This window comes from Kogia breviceps, chromosome 1 (assembly GCF_026419965.1).
Source record: "Kogia breviceps isolate mKogBre1 chromosome 1, mKogBre1 haplotype 1, whole genome shotgun sequence".
NCBI classification, from domain to species: Eukaryota; Metazoa; Chordata; class Mammalia; order Artiodactyla; family Physeteridae; genus Kogia; species Kogia breviceps.
Window position 1 is genome coordinate 196,594,647 of NC_081310.1, and position 22,701 is coordinate 196,617,347.

The window sequence follows — 22,701 nt, forward strand, 5'->3', positions numbered from 1 at the left end:
CACCAAACTCCCCTCTTTGAGTCTTTGACCTGCAGCCCTTGTCAGATGCAGAACCTCACTGCTCTGAAGATCAAGGAGAAGGAAAGTTCTCCACCATCCCTGCGATCTCAAGGTTTGTCCATTTGGGGCAGATGGTGGGGGGGGGAACCGAGGAGGCATGAGGATGAAGCTTTGTTCCCTTTGTACATTTCTAGACTTTTTCCCTTCTAATTTCTAATAACTTTTATTCCATAGCCCATTAACTAAGGATCAAGAACCTGGCCTATAGAGATTGTTGGACTCTTTAGTTTTATGACTAGATGAGCTTCAAGTGTCAAAATGAGCAGATACATGTCTATTAAGAGAATGTGATAATGAGTTGAACAAGGGGGTGTTTCAACATTTTAACAACTAGGTGTTGAAATTCCAAATGCTGTTTGGACAAAGAGGGAACAGTAATAATGAGATGTCTTCTCACTGAGCTGAACTGTTGGATGGCCCTGACAGATTCTCTCTTTAAGGACTATATTTCAGGGGCAGCAAGCCACAGGCATTGTTGAAATCTAGATGCTAATGCTAAATATCTATGAAAGTCCCCAAAAGTTCTTGCTATTGTTATTTCTGCATTTTGGCAAAACATGTTGGAAAGTACACTCTTAGACTTTGGCAAATCTACAGAAAGCTATGTGTTGAGTCACGCTTCTCTTATCCTAGAAGTTTCTATGAATTTGCCACCTTTTTTCGTGGTATTCCGTCATTAATTTTTCCTGCAAACCCTGAGTTATGATCGTGTAGAATTGTACAGGTGATAGCTGAACTGTAGATAATTCTGAAAGGAGAAACCACCTCATCCCAGGAAACTTTCACCTTTTGCAGAGTGGTACTTGTGAAACCAGCTACTTTGATTAAAATTCTTTTGGAATCTGCTTGGCTAATACGTCTATGCAAGATTTCATCATGGGAAATTGCTATTACAACATAGTGGCTACTGTGCTGTTGGTCATGAATTTCGAGAGGACAAGATCATGGCAGGATTTCTGTAGTAACTGTTCAGCGGGTAAGGACCAAATCAACGTGTGTGCTTGATCTGTTCTGCTGAAAACATGGTTCGGCTAGTCTGGTAGTCAGGGCTTATGAGCTCTGTTTTAATGATCTTTATTTAAACATTGAACTATAGCTGGTCTACAATATTGTGTTCGTTTCAGGCATACAGCAAAGTGATATATATTATATGTATATTACAGGATATTGAATATAGTCCCCTGTGCTGTACAGTAGGTCCTTGTTGTTTATCTATTTTATATACAGTGGTGTGTATCTGTTAATCCCAATCTCCTAATTTATCCCTCTCCCACAATAATGATCTTTTATTCATTCATTTGCAAATATTTCTTGAATGCTACATCTTAGCTGTGTGAATGCAGGCTTGTCACTCAAACTCTTGTGCCCCAGCTCCATCACCTGGGGATGATATGAGAACCTATCTCATAGGATTGGTTGCTGGGAGGATCCTATGATGGGCTTAGATCAGTGCACGGCACAGGGAAAGACCTCAGCAAAGGATAGTTTTGTGTGTGAGGCCAGTGCTCAGACAGGGGGTGCAGCAGGGAATAAGCCAGTGGCAGGAGGCTTAACAGAGTGGGAAAAGGCAGACACCCCTTTAAATTGTAGTGTGCCGATAAAGGACACTGATCTCCTGAATCCAGTCACTGATGGCCTGGGTCAATCAAGAGAAGTCATTCTGTTTTATTCAACAGGTAAAGGAAACTATTTTCTTGTCATTGAGTTTTCTGTTGCGATATCTATACTTTGTTATTTTTAATTCTGTGATTATGCTTAAGGCAATCTTGCAAATGGATAATTTAAAACAGTCAATCAACAAATAAGGTCCATCACTGTGGTGCCTAGAAAATGAATCTTTGTTTCATAGTCTGGTTTTCTTGTGAACCTCATAACGCTTTGGGTGACGAAGGTCCATTGTCAAACATGTACGGCTCTTATCTACCCTTTTTAGGTACTTTCTGTGGGAAAAACAAGCATGAACTTTGCACTCCTTGTCCTTCAAATAGTTTCTCCAGCAGGAGTGGACAAAAGGCCTGTGATGTATGCAGGAGGTGTGAAGGTATGATTTAAAAGATATATTCTTCATCCAGATGTGTGTTGGGAAGACAAGCTTTTATTCCCGACTGTACTGATCTCTTTTGAAAATCTGAAGTGTCAAATAGGCTGGTTCCTCTGTTAATAGGCAGGTCCAGTAAAATAATTTACTGTAATAGCAACTATTGGTGGCTTGAGCTTTTTAAATATTAGAGGAAATAGTCACTAGACAAGAGAGAATTTTTTAATTAGCAAAATGTAAAAAAGTCTTCTATAGATATTTAAAAGTAAACTTTATACTCTGAGATCATTAGGACCATTCTAAGTAGAACAAGCATGGTTTTTACTGCAGAACATAAATTTGCTTCCTGGATTTGGAGATCCAGGGTATTGTAACACTGGGGGACTTTGCAGGTGTTTTCAGGACCAAGAAAGCGTGTTCCTCCACCAGCAATGCAGAGTGTGAGTGTGTGTCGGGATTCTACTGCCTGGGGGAAGGATGTACCATGTGTGCAGAGGACTGTAAACAAGGTCAAGAATTAACAAAAGAGGGTAGGTTTCCTCTTCTATCTAGTCCCAATTTGTTTGCCAGTCATATGTTGTTAACTTAGTTCTTGGTCCTTTGATTAGAAAATAAAACATAGATTTGTAGAACCTTTAAGTAGTAGTAATGAACTGCTAAGCATCTGATATTTACAAAATTATTTCTCAGTCAATGGAAATTATTTGAAATCACATTTGTTTTTCACCAGAACCATGCATATGCCTTTTCGTGCATCCTATACATGCATATACAATATGCTCTATGTACAATTAGAATGAAACCTTTAGTCGTATCAAGGTTTCGTCTCAAGAAAAACTGTCGAACCATCTATGTAGATTGTATTCAGTTAATGACTTTATTATGGGATTAGGTTCATCACAAACTGTTCATGAAGAATTATTCATCACTAAGGAAATTCAGGAAGAATTGCTAGACAATCGTTACAGATTGTATTAAGTTGTGACTTTATGATCAGGTGATCATGTTCATCACAAAGTTAAAAATGATTAAAATGCTTCCTTTTTATTATTCCTCTAATCTTTACGAAAGGTTGTAAAGACTGTTCCTTTGGGACATTTAATGATCGGGAACATGGAGACTGCAAACCTTGGACAGAGTACGTATCATTTCTTTCTGTTTTACAAAATAAAATATCTGGGTTAACTTTTCTAAAGACAAGGAATGTGATCACGGATGCTTTTTTAAACCTATCAGGCGTAGACATAGAATAACATGCACATAGGTGGTATGGGAACCGTATGGGGTAATTGTGACTAGATTGCCAAAGTGGGCATTTTCTCCAGAAGTAATGCCCAGAACAACGAGGTCAGATTTGCCAGTGGAACTTAGTTACTGTCTGCCCTAGGTGTTCTTCTGTGTCCTTCCAGTCTCTTGCTGCCTCTGACCTTCCCCCATTGACCAGCCCACCTTCAAGTGTTCAGTGCCAGCCTTGATAATGATATAGAAGAGGGTAAAGTGTGCTTCCTTCCCTCAAAAGCTTTAACACAGTCCTGGGCAAACAAGACTATCACAGGTAGTAAAATAACCAACAGTGTATTTTGTACACTTTTGTTCTTTTTGCATTTGATCTTCTTACTAGAAAATCATTTTTATCATTATTTTACACTTACATTCTTATTGTGTGTTACGAAAGTATTGGTTCGTAACAGATTAGAAAGTTTTTTTGGTTTTTGTTTGTTTGTTTGTCTTTTGACACAAATAGCTCAGAGCAGGGAAGTGAGTCTGCATGGACGGTGGGATCGAACTGGGCTTTGGAGAATAGGTGGGTTTGTTTTAGGTAAAAAGAGGCAGGGGAAAGACAGGACAGTGATGATGGATGGCTACCACTTAGAGGGAGTAAGTGTCGTTTACTCTTCACGTCAGCCCTGCGACACGTATATCTTATTTTTCAGATGAGAAAACTGAGGCTTAGAGAGATTTCCCAACTTGCCCAAGGTCATTCTACAAAGGGACCGACCCAGGGCTCAAACCCCGGTCAGTCTGATGCCAATACATCATAGGTTAGGAGCTCCTAACCCTAGGCTAACTTGTCTGTCCTTCCTGTGTGCCAGAGATGGTCAAATATGCTTACGAAGGTGGGGGTGAGAGACTACCCAGGCAACAGCCTGAAGTAAGCTGTCATGGGACAGGACTCCCCAGCCTGGGAAGAAAGAAGCATCCAATTAGGTAGATAGAGTGGGCTGAATTGTGGAGAGCCATGAAAGCCAAGTGAACATTGGAAGAAGCCCAGAGGCTCCAGTAGAAGTTTTCCAAAATATCTTTGCTTTGCCTATGAACCCAGATCCACACATCTTTTTCACCAGAACTGCTTTACTGGGTAGAAAATGTCAGTCTTTTTAAATTAGAATGAGCCGTACCTGAATTCATTATTTGAACTCTTTTCATTGACCCGTCTAAGCTGTTCTTTGGATGGGAAGTCTGTCCTTGCGAATGGGACGAAGGAAAGCGATGTGGTGTGTGGACCAGTGTCAGCTGACTTCTCTCCGGATGCATCCACCACCGTCATGCCTGCCCCTGGGGGAGAGCCAGGTAGCTGGATTGTTGCTTTTAAATCAAATGAATGTATGTGGCCATTCGGATTGGTGTCTAAGTCACTCCAAGATCCCGATGCCTTGCATCTCTGCCTCTAGCAGGCACCTCGACATGCCTTCCTTCTCTTACCCTGGTTTCAACGGACCCATCCATTTCCTCGGGTGTTTCTTATTCACTCTGAATTCCACATTAGTAAGCAGAGCAAGGTGAGGCTGCATCCAAACAGACACTACACCTTCGATAATGCCAAGTAATGGCGATTATAGAGTTCCATGTTTCCTATAGGCTAGAAAGACCAAACCACTTAATTTTTGTGGGCTTCTAGGAAAATGACTAAGGTTGTAAAAAACGTTTTCTTAACAAGCAGGCAAGTTTACTAAGATAGCTGAGAGATATTTAGTCATGTCATGAATACAATTTATAAAAGAGAAGGTATATTCTTGAGAGGAAATACAATTAGCTTGGAGCATGCCAAGCTTTATATTGCTTGGGAATTACTAAATCCAAGAGTTTTTAATTCAGAGGAAAATTTGGGGTCAGAAATCTTAATGTGAGAGCCTTTAGCAAGTAGATGATAGCTGATCACATAGAAATTGAAGAGACCTCTCAGAGAAATTGACCACCGGGGGGGGGGGGGAACTAAGAGAGACAGACTAGGGAAGAAAAAAATGAAGGAAGAGAATGAAAATGAATGAAGGATGGTCTTGAGACTGGTGACGTGGCGGGAGATGCCCAAGGCACGACTTCTGATGCTTAAAGGTTTACAGATGCAAATATAAATATCAGCATATTTGCAAACTTTTATTTTTGTCTGAATTTCTCCTTTCGTTCTGTTTTAAAGGTCACACCACCCGGATCATTATCTTCTTTCTTGCACTGACGTCGACTGCAGTGCTGTTCTTGGCGTCCTTCGTGGTGCTCCGTTTCTCTGTGGTTAAACAGGGCAGAAAGAAGCTCCTGTATATATTCAAACAACGTAAGAGGAACATAAAGGCGTTAGAAATGAGCCTTTAAAAAAAAAAACCTATTTATTTATTTATTTTTGGCTGCATTGGGTCTTCGTTACTGCGCGCGGGCTTATCTCTAGTTGCGGCGAGCGGGGGCTGCTCTTCGTTGCGGTGCGCGGGCTTCTCACTGCGGTGGCTTCTCTTGCTGCGGAGCAGGGGCTCTAGGCTTGAGGGCTTCGGTAGTTGTGGCGCATGGGCTCAGTAGCTGTGGCTCGCGGGCTTAGTTGCTCCGCGGCACGTGGGATCTTCCGGGACCAGGGCTCGCACCCGTGTCCCCTGCATTGGCGGGCGGACTCTCAACCACTGCGCCACCAGGGAAATCCGTTATGAGCTTTTTGAGGCTAGGCTTTTGACAGTAGCAAGAGAAAGATGATTTGTTTTCAGTTACAGAAGCTAGGTTAGTATAACACAGTGGTTATCAAATGGGACAATATGGCCCCCAAGGGGACATTTGGCAATGCCTGGAGACAGTTCTGGTGGTCACAGTCTAAGCTGTGGGGTAGGGAGAGCTTTGCTCCTGGCGTCTAGTGAGTGGAGTTCAGGGATGCTGTTAAGTATCCTACAATGCACAGGACAGCCCCACAACAAAGAGTTAGCTGTCCCCAGATGTCAACGGTGCTGACGTGGAGATAGCCTGGTGATGGCAGAACATAATCCAAGGGTTCCAGAAAAATGACCACTTTAAGTATGCTGCAGCCTTGGACAACTGTGTATGTGTGTGTGTGTGGGGGGTGGGGGTGGGCAGGCACTCAGTTGTGGAGACGGCGCACTGACAAAGAGGGATCAAAAATAACGTCGCCCTACCTAGTACTACTCCTCTGGCTGCTGAATGGCCTTGACCTGAACTAGACCCACAACTAGAAGAGAAGGCCTAGAGAACAAGGAGGGAGCTTAAAGTGGGTTTAATGAGATGAATTATTAGGACCCTGATTTGGATTAAATGAGAAATTTCAATAACGGAGTCCATTCATTAAACCAGATACTATTTCTATAAGGAACTGGGCAAGTGCCTGGCACAGGGTCAATACTCACTAAACGAACGCTATTAACATTTATTCCAAAAGGCTTAAAGATGGGGGCAATCTGCATTTTTGTCTTTGTGGAGAACAGAACCATAGACAACAGGCTAGACTTAACTAAGAGGGATTCATGCACAGGAGGAGCTCACTGAGGGCTCTGTGGTGTAGCCCAAGCCACCCCAATACGACTGGACAGTGTCAGTCTGTGGGTTGTTAACAATATAGGAGGGGAAGTATTAGTAGTTGTATCTAAAGATGCAATACACTAATTTGTATAAAGTTTCCTTCTGAAAACTATATAAAACCTTTGGAACATTTTGAAATATACAGGAAAATGCATCGGCATCAAGTTTAACAAACTGTAAGACGAATACCTGTGTGACTCTACCCAGGTCAAGAAACAGAACATACTCTGCTCCCCGGAAGCGCTTCTTGTGTTCCTTCCAGATGAAGACCTTCCTTCCACTAGTGCTAACCACAACTAGATTCTTAGTGTTCACTTCCTTGCTCTTGTTTATAGTTTAGTTACCTAAGAACAGGGTTTAGTGTGGCTGCTTGTGAAGTTCAGACAAGCGGAATCCCGCTGTATCTGGTCTACATTTTCCTTCCCCTTTTCACTCAACTTTGTATCTTTATGATGCATCCACGTGTGCTGTTTATCTTTAGTTGATTTCCAGTGTTGAATACTCTTGTCTCGAATGACTGTATCACAGTTTGTTTATCCGTCTTAATATTCCTGGACACTTGGGTTGTTTCCAATTGGGGGCTCTTACAGACAGTGATAGTTGAACATTTTTTGTCTACGTATCTCAGTACACATAAGCACATGTTTCTGTTTTTGTGTTTCTGTTTTGGTTTTGTTTTTAACCTGGGAATAAAAGTGCTGGGACCTGAGGAATGTGTATATTGGTCCTTAGTACTAGATTTATCAAACTGTTTTCCAGAATAACAGACCTCATTTACACTTTCACAGCAGCATATGAGAGTTCTTTTCGCTCCAATCCTTGCTACTACCTAGTATCATCAGACTTCTTAATTTTTATCTGTCTGGTGGGTATATAGTAGTATCTCGTGGTTTTAATTTGCATTTCCCTGATTACTAGTGAGATTGGGCATCTTTTCATGTTATATAGGTCATTTGGATTTCCTCTCTTGCAAAGTGCCTGATCTTTTGAGCCTTTTCCCACTGGCTTGTTTGTCCTTTTCTTGTTAATCTATAGGAATTTTTTAGTCTACTGTTCATGTGCTGCAAATATATTTTCCGACCCTGTGGTTTGTTCTTTGACTCTCTTTTTGAGGTCTAAACCTCTGATTTAAGCTCTAAGTTCTCACTGAAACCTCTGTTTTAAACAACTATCCCTCCCAGCTTTACCCCAACCTACAATAAAGGTCTTTATAAAATGATTTTCAAAAGTATTTATGAGTAATTAGTGAGTTTCAATGGAACAGTAATCCACTTAAAAATTTTTTAGGTTATTTTTAAAAACTTTCTATTTTGAAATAGGGATTCACAGGAAGTTGTAAAAACAGTACAGAAAAGTCTTATGTGCCACTCATGGGATTACATCGTATGTAACTACAGTACAATATCAAAACCAGGCAACTGACATTGGCACATTGCGTGTGTTTAGTTTAGTGTATGTCATCTTATCACATGTGTAGATTGGTGTAGCCACTAGCACAATCAAAATACAGAACTATTCCGTCACCACAAAGATCTCCTCCTGCTAATCCCTTATACTCCAAACACTCCCTTTCCCCCACCATCCCTAACCCCTCATAAGTACAGATCTGTTTTCCATCTCTGTAATTTTGTCATTTCAAGAATGTTATATAAATGGTATCATACGATATATAAATGGATCATAAATAAGAGACCTTTTAAGACTGGCTTTTTCCCCTCAGCAAATGCCATTGAGATCCAGCTGAGTTGTGTTTCAATAGTTGACTCTTTTTTATTGCTGACTAGTGTTGTAAGGTGAGCTTGTACCACAGTGTGTTTTACCATTCACCTATCGAGAGACATTTTGCTTGTTTCCACTTTATGACTGTTACATTAGAGCTGCTATGAATAATCAAGTACAGATCTGTGTGGACATAAGTTTACGTATCTTTAAGGTAAACGCCCAGGAGTGCAATTACTGGGTCATATGCTAAGTGTGTATTTAGTTTTTTTAAGAAACTGCTACACACTTTTCCAGAGGAGTTGTACCATTTAACATCCCACCAGCAATGTAGGAGAGTTTCTCCTCATCCTCACCAGCAGTTTGTATTGCAGCAACTTTTAATTTCAGCTGTTCTAATAGGTATGTACTGATATCTCACTGTGGTGGTTTTTTTTTTTTTTTTTTTTGGTGGTACACGGGCCTCTCACTGCTGTGGCCTCTCCCGCTGCGGAGCACAGGCTCCGGACGCGCAGGCTCAGTGGCCATGGCTCACGGGCCTAGCCGCTCCGCGGCACGTGGGATCTTCCCGGACCGGGGCACGAACCCGTGTCCCCTGCATCCGCAGGCGGATTCTCAACCACTGCGCCACCAGGGAAGCCCTCTCACTGTGGTTTTAATTTGCCTTTCCCTAAGGGTTGAACATCTTTTCATGTACTTATTTTCCATCTGTATATCTTCTTCAGTGAAATGTTCCTTCATGTCTTTTACCCATTTTCTAATTGGACTGTTTGTTTTACTTTAGACATTTGAGAGTTTTTTATATCTCCTCGATATGAGTCCTTTATCAGATGTGAGGTTTGTAAGTATTTTCTCCCAGTCTGTAGCTTGCCTTTTCATCCCCTTCACATGATCTTCTGCAGATAAAAAGTTTTTAATTTTGGTGAAGTCCAATTGGCCATTTTTTTTTCATTTATGGGATTATGCCTAAGAACTCTTTACCAAGTCCTAGGTCCCAAAGATTTAGACTTTCTCCGATGTTATCTTCCAAATGTTTTATATTTAAATCTATGTTTCATTTTCAGTTAAGTTTTGTATAAGGTATGAGAGTTTCAGGTCAATATTTTAAAATTATTTTTATTTATTTTTTTGCTGATGGGTGTCCAACAGCTTCAGCATCATTTATTGAGAAGATTATCCTTCCTCCATTGAATTGCTTTTGCACTTTTGTCAAAAATCAGCTGGCTGTACTTGTGTGGGGACTCTTTCTGGTTTCTCTCTTCTGTTCCACTGATATGTGTGCTTTTCCTTCTGCCAATACCACACAGTCTTGGTTGCTGTAGCTGTAAAACAGTCTTGAAATTGGGTAGAGGGTAGAATGAGTCCTCCGATGTTATTCTTCTTTTTCAAAATTGTTTTGGCTATTCTAGTTCGTTTGCATTTCTATATAAATTTTAGATAATCTTATCCCTATTTGCAGAAAGTCAGCTGGGATTCTGATAGCAATTGTGTTAAATCTGTATATCAATTCAGGGAGAATTGACATCTTTACTACGTTAACTATTCCAATCCATGAACACAGTATATCTCTCCGTTTATGTATATTTTCTTTGATTTCTTTCATCAGCATTTTGTGGTTTTTCAGCATACATGTCCCGCACATGTCGTGTTAAATTTAGGCCTTAGTATTTAAATTTAACAATTGCGGATGATATCGTATCTTAAATTTTGGTTTCGACACATTCATTGCTAGTATGTAGAAATACAGTTGGTTTTTGTAGTTTGATTTTGTGTCCTGTGATTTTGCTGAACTTGCTTACTAGTTCTAGGGTATTTTGTAGATTCCTTGGGATTTTTTTACATAGACTGTAGTGTCATCCACAAAAAAATAGCCTTATTTTTTTTATTTCCAAATTATATGCCTTTTATTTCTTTTCTTGCCTTATTATTCTGGCTAGAATGTCCAGTACTACGTTGAATAAAAGTGGCGAGAGGGAATATCTTTGCCTTGCTTCTAATCTTTGAGGAAAAGCATTCAGTCTTTCACCAGTAGGTATGATGTGAGCTACAGATTTTTAGTAGATATTCTTTATCAAGTTGAGAAAGTGTTCTGAAGATTTTTTTTTTAATCATGAATGAGGGTTGAGTTTTGTCAGGTGCTTTTTTCTGTATCAGTTGATTTGATTATGTGATTTTTGTTCTTTAGCCTGTTGAGATGATGAATTATATAAATTGATTTTTGAATTTCAAACTAGCCTTGCATCCCTGAACTAAACTCCACTTAGTCATGGTATATAATTATTTTTATATATGTCTGAATTCTCTTCACTAATATTTTGTTAAGAATTTTTGCAGCTATATTCGTGAGGAATATTGATCTGTGGTTTTCTTTTCTAGTACTGTCTTTGTCTGGTTTTGGTATCAGGGTAATATTGACTTCCTCAGATAAGTTGAGACATGTTCCCTCTTCTGTTTTCTGGAAGAGATTGTATAGAATTGGTGTTAATTCTTCTTTAAATAGTTTATAGAATTGTCTAGTAAAACTATCTGAACCTGGAGCTTTCTTTTTGGAGCTCCTTAATTACAAATTCAATTGCCTTAATAATTATAGGGCACTCAAGTTATTTGATTCATATTGAGTGAATTGCAATAGTTTATGTTTTTTGAGGACTTGGTCCATTTCATCTAAGTTGTCAAATTTATCTGTTTAAGTTATTTTATACTATTTCCTTACTATACTTTTGTTGTATGCAGGTCTGTAGTGATATCACCTACTGATATTGGAATGTGTGTCTTCTCTCTTTATTTTCTGAATCAGTCTTGATAGAGATTTGTCAATTTTATTGAACTTTTCAAAGAACCAGCTCTTTGTTTCATTGATTTGCTCTATTATTTTTCTGTTTTCAATTTCACAAGTTTCTGCTTTTACCTTTATTATTTCCTTTCTTTTGCTTGCTTTGGATTTATTTTGTTCTTTTTCTATTTAGGTAGAAGCTTATGTTATTGGTTTGAGACTTTTCTTCTTTCTTTTTTTTTAATGATATAATGACCATTTCCAAGGTTAGTGCTTTATTTTTATTTATTTTTGGGGGGGATTATCATTTTTTTAAACTTAATTTTATGTATTATTTTATACAGCAGGTCCTTATTAGTCATCAATTTTATACACATTAGTGTATACATGTCAATCCCAATTTCCCAGTTCATCACACCACCTCTCCCCCCAGTCAGTTTCCCCCCTTGATGTCTATACATTTGTGCTCTACATCTATGTCTCAATTTCTGCCCTGCAAACTGGTTCATCTGTACCATTTTTCTAGGTTCCACATATATGCGTTAATATACGATATTTGTTTTTCTCTTTTTGACTTACTTCACTCTGTATGACAGTCTCTAGATCCATCCACGTCTATACAAATGACCCAATTTCGTTCCTTTTTATGGCTGAGTAATATTCCATTGTATATATGTACCATATCTTCTTTATCCATTCATCTGTCAATGGGCATTTAGGTTGCTTCCATGACCTGGCTATTGTAAATAGTGCTGCAATGAACATTGGGGTGCATGTGTCTTTTTGAATAATGGTTTTCTCTGGGTATATGCCCAGTAGTGGGATTGCTGGGTCATATGGTAGTTCTATTCTTACTTTTTTAAGGAACCTCCATACTGCTCTCCATAGTGCCTGTATCAATTTACATTCCCACCAACAGTGCAAGAGGGTTGCCTTTTCTCCACACCCTCTCCAGCATTTGTTGTTTGTAGATTTTCTGATGATGCCCATTCTAACTGCTGTGAGGTGATACCTCATTGTACTTTTGATTTGCATTTCTCTAATAATTAGTGATGTTGAGCAGCTTTTCATGTGCTTCTTGGCCATCTGTATGTCTTCTTTGAAGAAATGTCTATTTAGGCCTTCTGCCCATTTTTGGATTGAGTTGTTTGTTTTTTTAATATTGAGCTGCATGAGCTGTTTATATATTTTGGAGATTAATCCTTTGTCCATTGATTCGTTTGCAAATATTTTCTCTCATTTTGAGGGTTATCTTTTCCTCTTGTTTATGGTTTCCTTTGCTGTGCAAAAGCTTTTAAGTTTCATGAGGTCCCATTTGTTTATTTTTGTTTTTATTTCCATTACTCTAGGAGGTGGGTAAAAAAAGATCTTGCTGTGATTTGTGTCAAAGAGTGTTCTTCCTATGTTTTCCTCTAAGAGTTTTTTAGTGTCTGGTCTTACATTTAGGTCTCTAATCCATTTTGTGTTTATTTTTCTGTATGGTGTTATGGAGTGTTCTACTTTACTTCTTTTACATGTAGGTGTCCAGTTTTCCCAGCACCACTTATTGAAGAGACTGTCTTTTCTCCATTGTATATCCTTGCCTCCTTTGTCCTAGATTAGTTGATCATAGGTACGTGGATTTACCTCTGGGCTTTCTATCCTGTTTCATTGTTCTATGTTTCTGTTTTTGTGCCAGTACCATATTGTCTTGATTACTGTAACTTTGTAGTATAGTCTGAAGTCAGGGAGTCTGATTCCTCCAGCCCCATTTTTTTCCCTCAAGATCACTTTGGCTATTAGGGGTCTTTTGTGTCTCCATACACATTTTAAGATTTTTTGTTCTAGTTCCATAAAAAATGCCATTGGTAATTTGATAGGGATTGCACTGAATATGTAGATTGCTTTGGGTAGTAGAGTCATTTTCACAATGTTGATTCTTCCAATCCAAGAACATGGTATATCTCTCCATCTGTTGGTATCATCTTTAATTTCTTTCATCAGTATCTTATAGTTTTCTGCATAAAAGTCTTTTGTCTCCCTAGATAGGTTTATTCCTAGGTAGTTTATTCTTTTTGTTGCAGTGGTAAAAGGGAGTGTTTTCTTAATTTCTCTTTCAGATTTTTCATCATTAGTATATAGGAATGCAAGAGATTTCTGTGCATTAATTTTGTATTCTGCAACTTTACCAAATTCAATGATTAGCTCTAGTAGTTTTCTGATGGCATCTTTAGGATTCTCTATGTATAGTATCATGTCATCTGCAAAGTGACAGTGTTGCTTCTTCATTTCCAGTTTGTATTCCTTTTATTTCTTTTTCTTCTCTGATTTCTGTGGCTAGGACTTCCAAAACTGTTGAATAATAGTGGTGAAAGTGGACGTCCTTGTCTTATTCTGATCTTAGAGGAAATGCTTTCAGTTTTTCACCATTGATAATGATGTTTGCTGTGGGTTTGTCATATATGGCCTTTATTATGTTGAAGTAGGTGCCTCTATGCCCACTTTCTGGAGAGTTTTTATCATAAATAGGTGTTGAATTTTGTCAGAAGCTTTTTCTGCATCTATTGAGATGATCATATGGTTTTTATTCTTCCATTTGTTAATATGGTGTATCACATTTATTGATTTGCGTATATTAAAGAATCCTTGCATTGCTGGGATAAATCCCACTTGATCATGGGGTATGATCCTTTTAATGTGTTGTTGGATTCTGTTTGCTAGTATTTTGTTGAGGATTTTTGCATCTATATTCATCACTGATATTGGTCTGTAATTTTCTTTTTTTGTGGTATCTTTGTCTGGTTTTGGTATCAGGGTGATGGTGGCCTCATAGAATGAGTTTGGGAGTGTTCCTTCCTCTGCAATTTTTTGGAAGAGTTTGAGAAGGATGGGTGTTAACTCTTCTCTAAATGTTTGATAGAATTCACCTGTGAAGCCATCGGGTCCTGGACTTTCATTTGTTGGAAGATTTTTAATCACAGGTTCAATTTCATTCCTTGTGATTGGTATGTTCATATTTTCTATTTCTTCTGGTTCAATCTTGGAAGGTTATACCTTTCTAAGAATTTGTCCATTTCTTCCAGGTTCTCCATTTTATTGGCATAGAGTTGCTTGTAGTAGTCTCTTAGGATGCTTTGTATTTCTGCAGTGTCTCTTGTAACTTCTCCTTTTTCATTTCTAATTTTATTGATTTGAGTCCTCTCCCTCTTTTTCTTGATGAGTCTGGCTACTGGTTTACCAGTTTTGTTTATCTTATCAAAGAACCAGCTTTTAGTTTTATTGATCTTTGCTATTGTTTTCTTTGTTTCTATTTCATTTATTTCTGCTCTGATTTTTATGATTTCTTTCCTTCTGCTAACATTGGGTTTTGTTTGTTCTTCTTTCTCTACCTCCTTTAGCTGTAAGATTAGATTGTTTACTTGAGAGTTTTCTTGTTTCTTGAGGTAGGCTTGTATAGCTATAAAGTTCCCTCTTAGAACTGCTTTTGCTGCATCCCATAGGTTTTGGATCATCGTGTTTTCATTGTCATTTGTCTGTAGGTATTTTTTGATTTCCTCTTTGACTTCTTCAGTGATCTCTTGGTTATTTAGCAACGTATTGTTTAGCCTCCATGTGATTGTGTTTTTTACATTTTTTTCCCTGTAATTGATTTCTAATCTCATAGTATTGTGGTCAGAGAAGATGCTTGATAAGATTTCAGTTTTCTTAAATTTACTGAGGCTTGATTTGTGACCCATGATGTGATCTATCCTGGAGAATGTTCCATGCACACTTGAGAAGAAAGTGTAATCTTCTGTTGTTGGATGGAATGTCCTATAAATATCAATTAAATCTATCTGTTCTATTGTGTCATTTAAAGCTTCTGTTTCCTTATTTATTTTCATTTTGGATGATCTGTTCATTGGTGTCAGTGAGGTGTTAAAGTCCCCCACTATTATTGTGTTACTGTCGATTTCCTCTTTTATAGCTGTTAGCAGTTGCCTTATGTATGGAGGTGCTCCTATGTTGGATGCATATGTATGTATAATTGTTATATCTTCTTCTTGGATTGATCCCTTGATCATAATGTAGTGTCCTTCCTTGTCTCTTGTAAGATTCTTTATTTTAAAGTCTATTTTACCTGATATGACTATTGCTACTCCAGCTTTCTTTGGATTTCCATTTCCATGGAATATCTTTTTCCATCCCCTCACTTTCAGTCTGTATGTGTCCCTAGGTCTGAAGTGGGTCTCTTGTAGACAGCATATAGATGGTTCTTGTTTTTGTATCCATTCAGCAAGCCTGTGTCTTTTGGTTGGAGCATTTAATCCATTCACATTATAAGGTAATTATCAATATGTATCTTCCTATGACCATTTTAAAAATTGTTTTAGGTTTGTTTTTGTAGGTTCTATTCTTCTTTTGTGTTTCCCACTTAGAGAAGTTCCTTTAGCATTTATTGTAGAGCTGGTTTGGTGGTGCTGAATTCTCTTAGCTTTTGTTTATCTGTAAAGCTTTTGATTTCTCCATGAAATCTGAATGAGATCCTTGCTGGGTAGAGTAATCTTGGTTGTAGGTTTTTCCCTTTCATCACTTTAAGTATATCATGCCACTCCCTTCTTGCTTGTGGAGTTTCTGCTGAGAAATCAGCTGTTAACCTTATGAGAGTTCCATTGTATGTTATTTGTCATTTTTCCCTTGTTACTTTCAATAGTTTTTCTTTGTCCTTAATTTCTGCCAGTTTGATTACTGTGTGTCTCAGCATGATTCTCATTGGGTTTATCCTGTATGGGACTCTCTGCACTTCCTGGACTTGGGTGGTTATTTCCTTTCCCTTGTTAGGGAAATTTTCGACTATAATCTCTTGAAATATTTTCTCTGGTCCTTTCTCTCTCTCTTCTCCTTCTGGGACCCCTATAATGCAAATGTTGTTGCATTTAATGTTGTCCCAGAGGTCTCTTAGGCTGCCTTCATTTCTTTTCATTCTTTTTTCTTTATTCTGTTCTGTGGCAATGAATTCCACCATTCTGTCTTCCAGGTCCCTTATCCATTCTTCTGCCTCAGTTATTCTGCTATTGATTCCTTCTAGTGTAGTTTTCATTTCAGTTATTGCATTGTTCATCTCTTTTTTTCTTTAATTCTCCTAGGTCTTTGTTAAACATTTCTTGCATCTTCTTTATCTTTGCCTCCATTCTTTTTCCAAGGTCCTGGATCATCTTCACTATCATTATTCTGAATTCTTTTTCTGGAAGGTTGCCTATCTCCATTTCATGTAGTTTTTTTTCTGGTGTTTTATCTTGTTCCTTCATCTGGTACATAGCCCTCTGCCTTTTCATCTTGTCTATCTTTCTGTGAACGTGGTTTTCATTCCACAGGCTGCAGAATTGTAGTTCTTCTTGCTTCTGCTGTCTGTCCTCTGGTGGATGAGGCTATCTAAGAGGCTTTTGTAAGTTTCCTGATGGGAGGGACTGGTGGTGGGTAGAGCTGACTGTTGCTCTGGTGGGCAGCACTTAGTAAACTTTAATCTCCTTGACTGCTGATGGGTGGGGCTGGGTTCCCTCCCTGTTGGTTGTTTGGCCTGAGGCAACCCAACACTGGAGCCTACCTGGGCTCTTTGGTGGGGCTAATGACAGGCTCTGGGAGGGCTCACGCCAAGGAGTACTTCCCAGAACTTCTGCTGCCCGTGTCCTTGTCCCCATGGTGAGCCACAGCCACCCCCTGCCTCTGCAGGAGACCCTCCAACACTAGCAGGTAGGTCTAGTTCAGTCTCCTATGGGATCACTGCTCCTTCCCTGGGTCCTGATGCACACACTACTTTGTGTGTGCCCTCCAAGAGTGGAGTCTCTGTTTCCCCCAGTCCTGTCAAAGTCCTGCAATCAAATCCCACTAGGCTTCAAAGTCTGATTCTCTAGAAATTCCTCCTCCCATTGCCAGACCCCCAGGTTGGGAATCTGACGTGGGGCTCAGAGCCTTCACTCCAGTGCATGGATTTCGGTGGTATAAGTGTTCTGCAGTCTGTGAGTCACCCACCCAGCAGTTATGGGATTTGATTTAACTGTGATTGCACCGCTCCTACCATCTCATTGTGGCTTCTCCTTTGTCTTTGGATGTGGGGCATCCTTTTTGATGAGTTCCGGTGTCTTCCTGTTGATGATTGTCCAGCAACTAGTTGTGATTCTTGTGTTCTGGCAAGAGGGAGAGAGAGCACGTCCTTCTACTCTGCCATCTTGGTTCCGAATCTTGAGACTTTTTGTCTTTCTCATATAAGAACTTCACATTATAAATTTCCTTCTCAGTACTGAATTAGCTGTGTCCACACATTTTGATATGTTGCTTTTTTCAATTTCATTCACTTTGGTGTATTTTTTGTTTTTTTCTTGATTATTTAAAAGTGTGTTTTTCAGTGTCCATGTTTTTGGTGATTTCCTTGTTTTCTTTCTGCTGTTGATGTCTATTTTAATTCCACTATAATAAGAGGACACACTCTGTATGATTTCTTTTAAATTTGCTGAGGTTTGGTTCATGGTCCAGGTTATGGTCTATCTTGGTCTATGTTCTATAGACACATGAAAAGATGGGTGGAGTGTTCTGTAAATATTGATTTGATCCTGTTGATTCATGATGTTGTTGAGTTTTTCTATATTCTTGCTGATTTTCTGTCAAGTTTTTCTATCAACTCTTGAGAGAGGGCCATTTAATTCTTCAAATATGATTCTGGATTTGTATATTTCTCATTTCAGTTTTGTCAGTTTTGTTTCACTTATTTTGTAGCTCTGTTGCTTGCTGTATACATATTTAGTACTGCTATGCCTTCTTGGTGAATTAACTCTTGTAATTATGTAAGATCCCTCTCTATGTCTGCTTGTTTTCTTTGCTCTGAATTCTACTTTATCTGATAGTAATACAGCCACTCCTGCTTTTTTTTTTTTTTTTTTTTTTTTTTTTGCGGTACACGGGCCTCTCACCTTTGTGGCCTCTCCCATTGTGGAACACAGGCTCCAGATGCACAGGCTCAGTGGCCATGGCTCACAGGCCTAGCCACTCCGTGGCATGTGGGATCTTCCCAGACTGGGGCACGAACCCATGTCCCCTGCATTGGCAGGTGGACTCTCAACCACTGCACCACCAGGGAAGCCCACCACTCCTGCTTTTTAAAAATTAATAATATACACGGTATATCTTTTTATGTCCTTTTACTTTCAACCTTCCCACATTTTTATATTTGAAGTGAATTTCTTATAGACTACATACAATGGTCACACTACTAATTTCTATCTTTTGATTGGTACATTTAAACAATGTACATTTATTGTAATTATTTATATGTTAGGGCTCAAAATGTTATTTTATTTTTTGTTTTCTGTTTGCTTTCTCCAGCTTTCATTTCTCTGTTTTCTTTTTCTGCATTCCTGTGTATTACTTGAACATTTTTTAGAATTCCATTTTGATTTATCTTTATATTTTTTGAGTGTATCTCTGTATAGCTCTTGTGTGGTTGCTCTAAGTATTATACATATTTATATAGTCTACATCAACATTTTAACAGTTTGAAAAAAGTATAGAAATCTTACCTCCCTTTACATCCTTTTAACCTCTCCCAACTTATAATATACTTGCCTAAAATATTTCTGCTACATGCTTTGAGAACCATCTTAGTGTTATAATTTTCGCTTCAACCATCAAACATAATTTAGAAAACTCAAGAGAAAGAAAGTTTATTTTATTTACCCATATATTTGCTCATTCTGTTGTTTTTTCTTCCTTCCTGATGTTGCAATATACCTTTTTTTTTTTTTTTTTTTTTTTTCGGTATGCGGGCCTCTCACTGTTGTGGCCTCTCCCGTTGCGGAGCACAGGCTCCGGACGCGCAGGCCTAGCGGCCATGGCTCACGGGCTTAGTTGCTCCGCGGCATGTGGGATCTTCCCGGACCAGGGCATGAACCCGTGTCTCTTACATCAGCAGGCAGATTCTCAACCACTGCGCCACCAGGGAAGCCCGCAATATACCTTTTTAAAATCATCTCTCTTCTGTTTAGAGAACTTTCTTGAGCCATTCTTTTAGGGTAGGTTTTCTTTTGTCTGAAAATTTCTTGATTTCCCCTTCACTCCTGAAAGATATTTTCACTGGATATAAAATTTGGGCTTGAGAGTTCTTTTCTTTCAGCACTTGAAAAATGTTGTGCTACTTCTTCTGGCCTACCTGGTCTCTGGTAAGAAATTCACTGTCATTCAATTTGTTTTTCCCGTATAAGTGATGTGTTGCTTCTCTCTGGCTGCTTTCAAGATTTCTTTCTTTCTTCCTTTCTTTCTTTTTTTTTCTTTTTTTGGTTTTTCGTTTTCCAAACTTAAACTACCATGTATCTTGGTGTGGGTTTCTTTTGATTATCCTGTTTAGCATTCACTTAGCTTCCTGGATCTGTAAATTTATGGCTTTTTCCAGATTTGGGAAATTTTTGGCCATTATTCCTTCAAATATTTTTTCAGCCCTACTCTCTTTCTCTTCTTCTTCAAGGACTCCAATGACATGACATTAAGTTTTTTTTACCACATGTCTCTGAGGCTCTGTTCATTTTTTTCCCAGTCTTTTCTCTCTGTTGCTCAGATTGGGTAATGATTCTTTCCTTTGTCTTCTCCATTGTTGTGCTGAGCCCATTCACTAATATTTTAAATTTTGGTTATTATAATTTTTCAGTTCTAAAATTGTCACCTGGTTCTTTTTTAAAATTTTCTTTTCTTTTCTTTTTTTCCATTTGTTTCAAATGTGTTCCCAATTTCTTGTTGAAGCTTTTTTTTTTTTTTTTTTAACCATATCACACAGCTTGTGGGATCCTAGTTCCCCCAACCAGGGATTGAACTTGGGCCCTCAGCAGTGAAACCGCTGAGTCCTAGCCACTGGACCATCAGGGAATTCCGTGAGGCATCTTTATGATGGCTGCTTTAACGTACTTGCCAGATAACTCTAACATCTATATCACCTAGATGCTAGCATCTGTTGCCTTTTCTTATTCAAGTTGAGATCTTCCTGGTTCTTAGAATGACAAGTGATTTTTTAAAAAATTGAAACCTAGACATTGGCTATGATGTTATCAGACTTTGGATATAATTGAAAACTGGTGTTTATTCAGGGTTCCTCTAATACCACCCTGGCAGAGGAAGGAGGATGCTGCCAGGTGGAGGTGGAAGTCCAGGTTCTATACTAGACCTCCTGGGGGTGGTAGCTCCTTGTTATTGCTCCCCACTAAGCCCCCACTGATACCACCCTGTCTGGAATGAGGAAAGATACTTTGCTCCTGCTCCCCACATAGTTTCCACTGAAACTGAATGGGTGGGGGCTGGGGTGGCCTTGTTACTGTTGAGTGGTGGTGAAGTCCTAGCTCTCCACTCGGACTCTTCTGATGCTGCCCCAATGAGGATGGGGCAGTGAGCCTTGATAGAGCTTGGCAAGGGTGTAAGTCTATTCTCTTTACTGGGTGTTTAGTGGTGTGCTTGGGTGTGGGGCCATGGTTTTTGTTTTGTTTGTTTGTTTGTCTGTTTGTTTGCTAGAGTAGAGCTGTGATTATCTAAAAGCTTTTAGTCTTGATACTCTGCTCTTTTCCTGGTTTCATAGCTAGAGAGATCAGACTTTTCTTGGGGCATTTTTTTTTTTATTAGCCTACTTCTCCAGTTCCCAATATGGGACATATGAAACAGAGAGAATACTCAGGGAACTCAAGGCCATATTGTTCCTTGGTTCCAAGCTCCTTAACTGGTCTGCTTTCTTGCCACCTTTCAGATTCCTCTTATGTTTGTTATATATAAAACGTCCAGCCTTTTCAGCAATACTTGGCAGGAAGAATAAGGAAAAGTATGACTACTGTATCTTTCCAGAAGCAGATTTCCATTTAAAAAAATTCATCTTTGTTGCTATTTCAAAGGAAAAGAACGTCTCATTGATATTCCTGGATGTCTTGCCAGTTTTTCATAAGTTCTTGGAGATAGTGTGCTTGTTGGGTTTTGGTTATTTTTTATTTTTAATAGTAACAAGCATTTTAAAATTGGGGTAGGACCTTTTGCTTTGACAGACTATAAAAATAATTTATATTTACTGGTGGGCTTGGGTGTGGGGACATAGTTATATATGTGTGTATGTGTATATATATATGTATAATTAATATATATTTTAGGATTGAAAGTTGCTCGGCAATAACACAAATACTATACACTACCATGTAAATGAAAATCTGGAAGCTAGTGCATAAATCGGTTCTTTACTTTCTAATTGATGGAAGCAGTGGGAGTAACTTTAACATCTTGATGCCGTAAGCATTTCATTCAAAAGAAACCATCTAATGTGTAATCTAAGTAACCCTCAAGACTAAAACATGTGCTGCTGAATTGAAACTACAGTTACGTTTAGCACATGACTAATTTTATACTATAATGATTCATGCTCAAGACTGTTTTTAGCCTTTGTAGACAATAAAGAAACTAGTTTTTTTTTCAGAAGCAATAAAAATGTATTTGGTAAAAGGAAAAAAAAATCTTAAATAATCCTGAAAAATAGTTTATACTTGCTATTACCTCTCTTGCTGATGAGTTGGTTCAAACTAAAGTTGAAAATGTTTGCTGCTGAGAGATGTTCTGCAAATGGGATTTAAGGATAATGAATGTTAAATGAATCAAACAGACAACAGAAGATAACTCTCTTTTAAATTACTTTTTAGCATTTATGAGACCAGTACAAACAGCCCAAGAGGAAGATGCCTGCAGTTGCCGGTTTCCAGAAGAAGAGGAAGGAGAGTATGAACTGTAAGAGGAAATCCAAAGACGTGTTGGAACTCTCTTGAGAAGAATCACAGGAGAAATATGAGGGATCCCACTACTGTACCTTTCAAATTTAAAAGCTCCATACTGGATAATACCAAGGGTTACCCTAAAAGTTTTTTTTTCTAAATGCTAATGACTTGGCCTTTCAAGATGTACCACGCTTTTAACAGAACAGAAAAATGGGACAGAAATGTTGGTAAAAGTGACATTTTCTAGATACTGCTTAAGAGGTTTGGGCTAGTTTTCTTGAAATCCAAAGAGAATTATATTTTAAATTTAATCATGTAGGCCAATGGTGCAGTTAAATTATAATAAAAATCAATTCTATTTTTTTTTTTTTTGGTGCTAATATGACATATGGCAATAAGCCATAAGATGCAGGCACTATCCCCTATCAAATTTTCCATCAATTCAATCATTCAACACAAGACATCGTCTATTGTCAGGGGAGAATGAGGACAGTCATCATCATTGCCCAAGTTTGGGGTCAAGAGCAAAAAACTAAAAAAAAAACAGACCTTGGGACTTCCCTGGTGGCCCAGTGGTTAAGACACCTCACTCC

The 22,701-nt window shown here is 38.5% G+C and overlaps 1 protein-coding gene across 1 annotated transcript; it reads left to right on the forward strand.

Annotated features, from left to right (window-relative positions):
* The first annotated feature begins 921 nt into the window (after window positions 1-921).
* Window positions 922-22,125, forward strand: TNFRSF9 (TNF receptor superfamily member 9). The gene is made up of 7 exons (XM_059052497.1): window positions 922-1,036; window positions 1,994-2,101; window positions 2,491-2,628; window positions 3,170-3,236; window positions 4,539-4,669; window positions 5,514-5,648; window positions 22,037-22,125. Exons 1-7 carry the CDS (start codon window positions 922-924, stop codon window positions 22,123-22,125), a joined length of 783 nt encoding a protein of 260 aa, XP_058908480.1.
* Window positions 22,126-22,701: the final 576 nt, after the last annotated feature.

Bases quoted from the DNA above. Each gene is read 5' to 3' on its own strand.
- TNFRSF9 (XM_059052497.1), top strand. From the start codon at position 922: ATGCAAGATTTCATCATGGGAAATTGCTATTACAACATAGTGGCTACT. The intron at 2,102-2,490 runs GTATGATTTAAA...GGGACTTTGCAG, and splicing joins TGTATGCAGGAGGTGTGAAG to GTGTTTTCAGGACCAAGAAA. The intron at 3,237-4,538 runs GTACGTATCATT...GACCCGTCTAAG, and splicing joins GACTGCAAACCTTGGACAGA to CTGTTCTTTGGATGGGAAGT.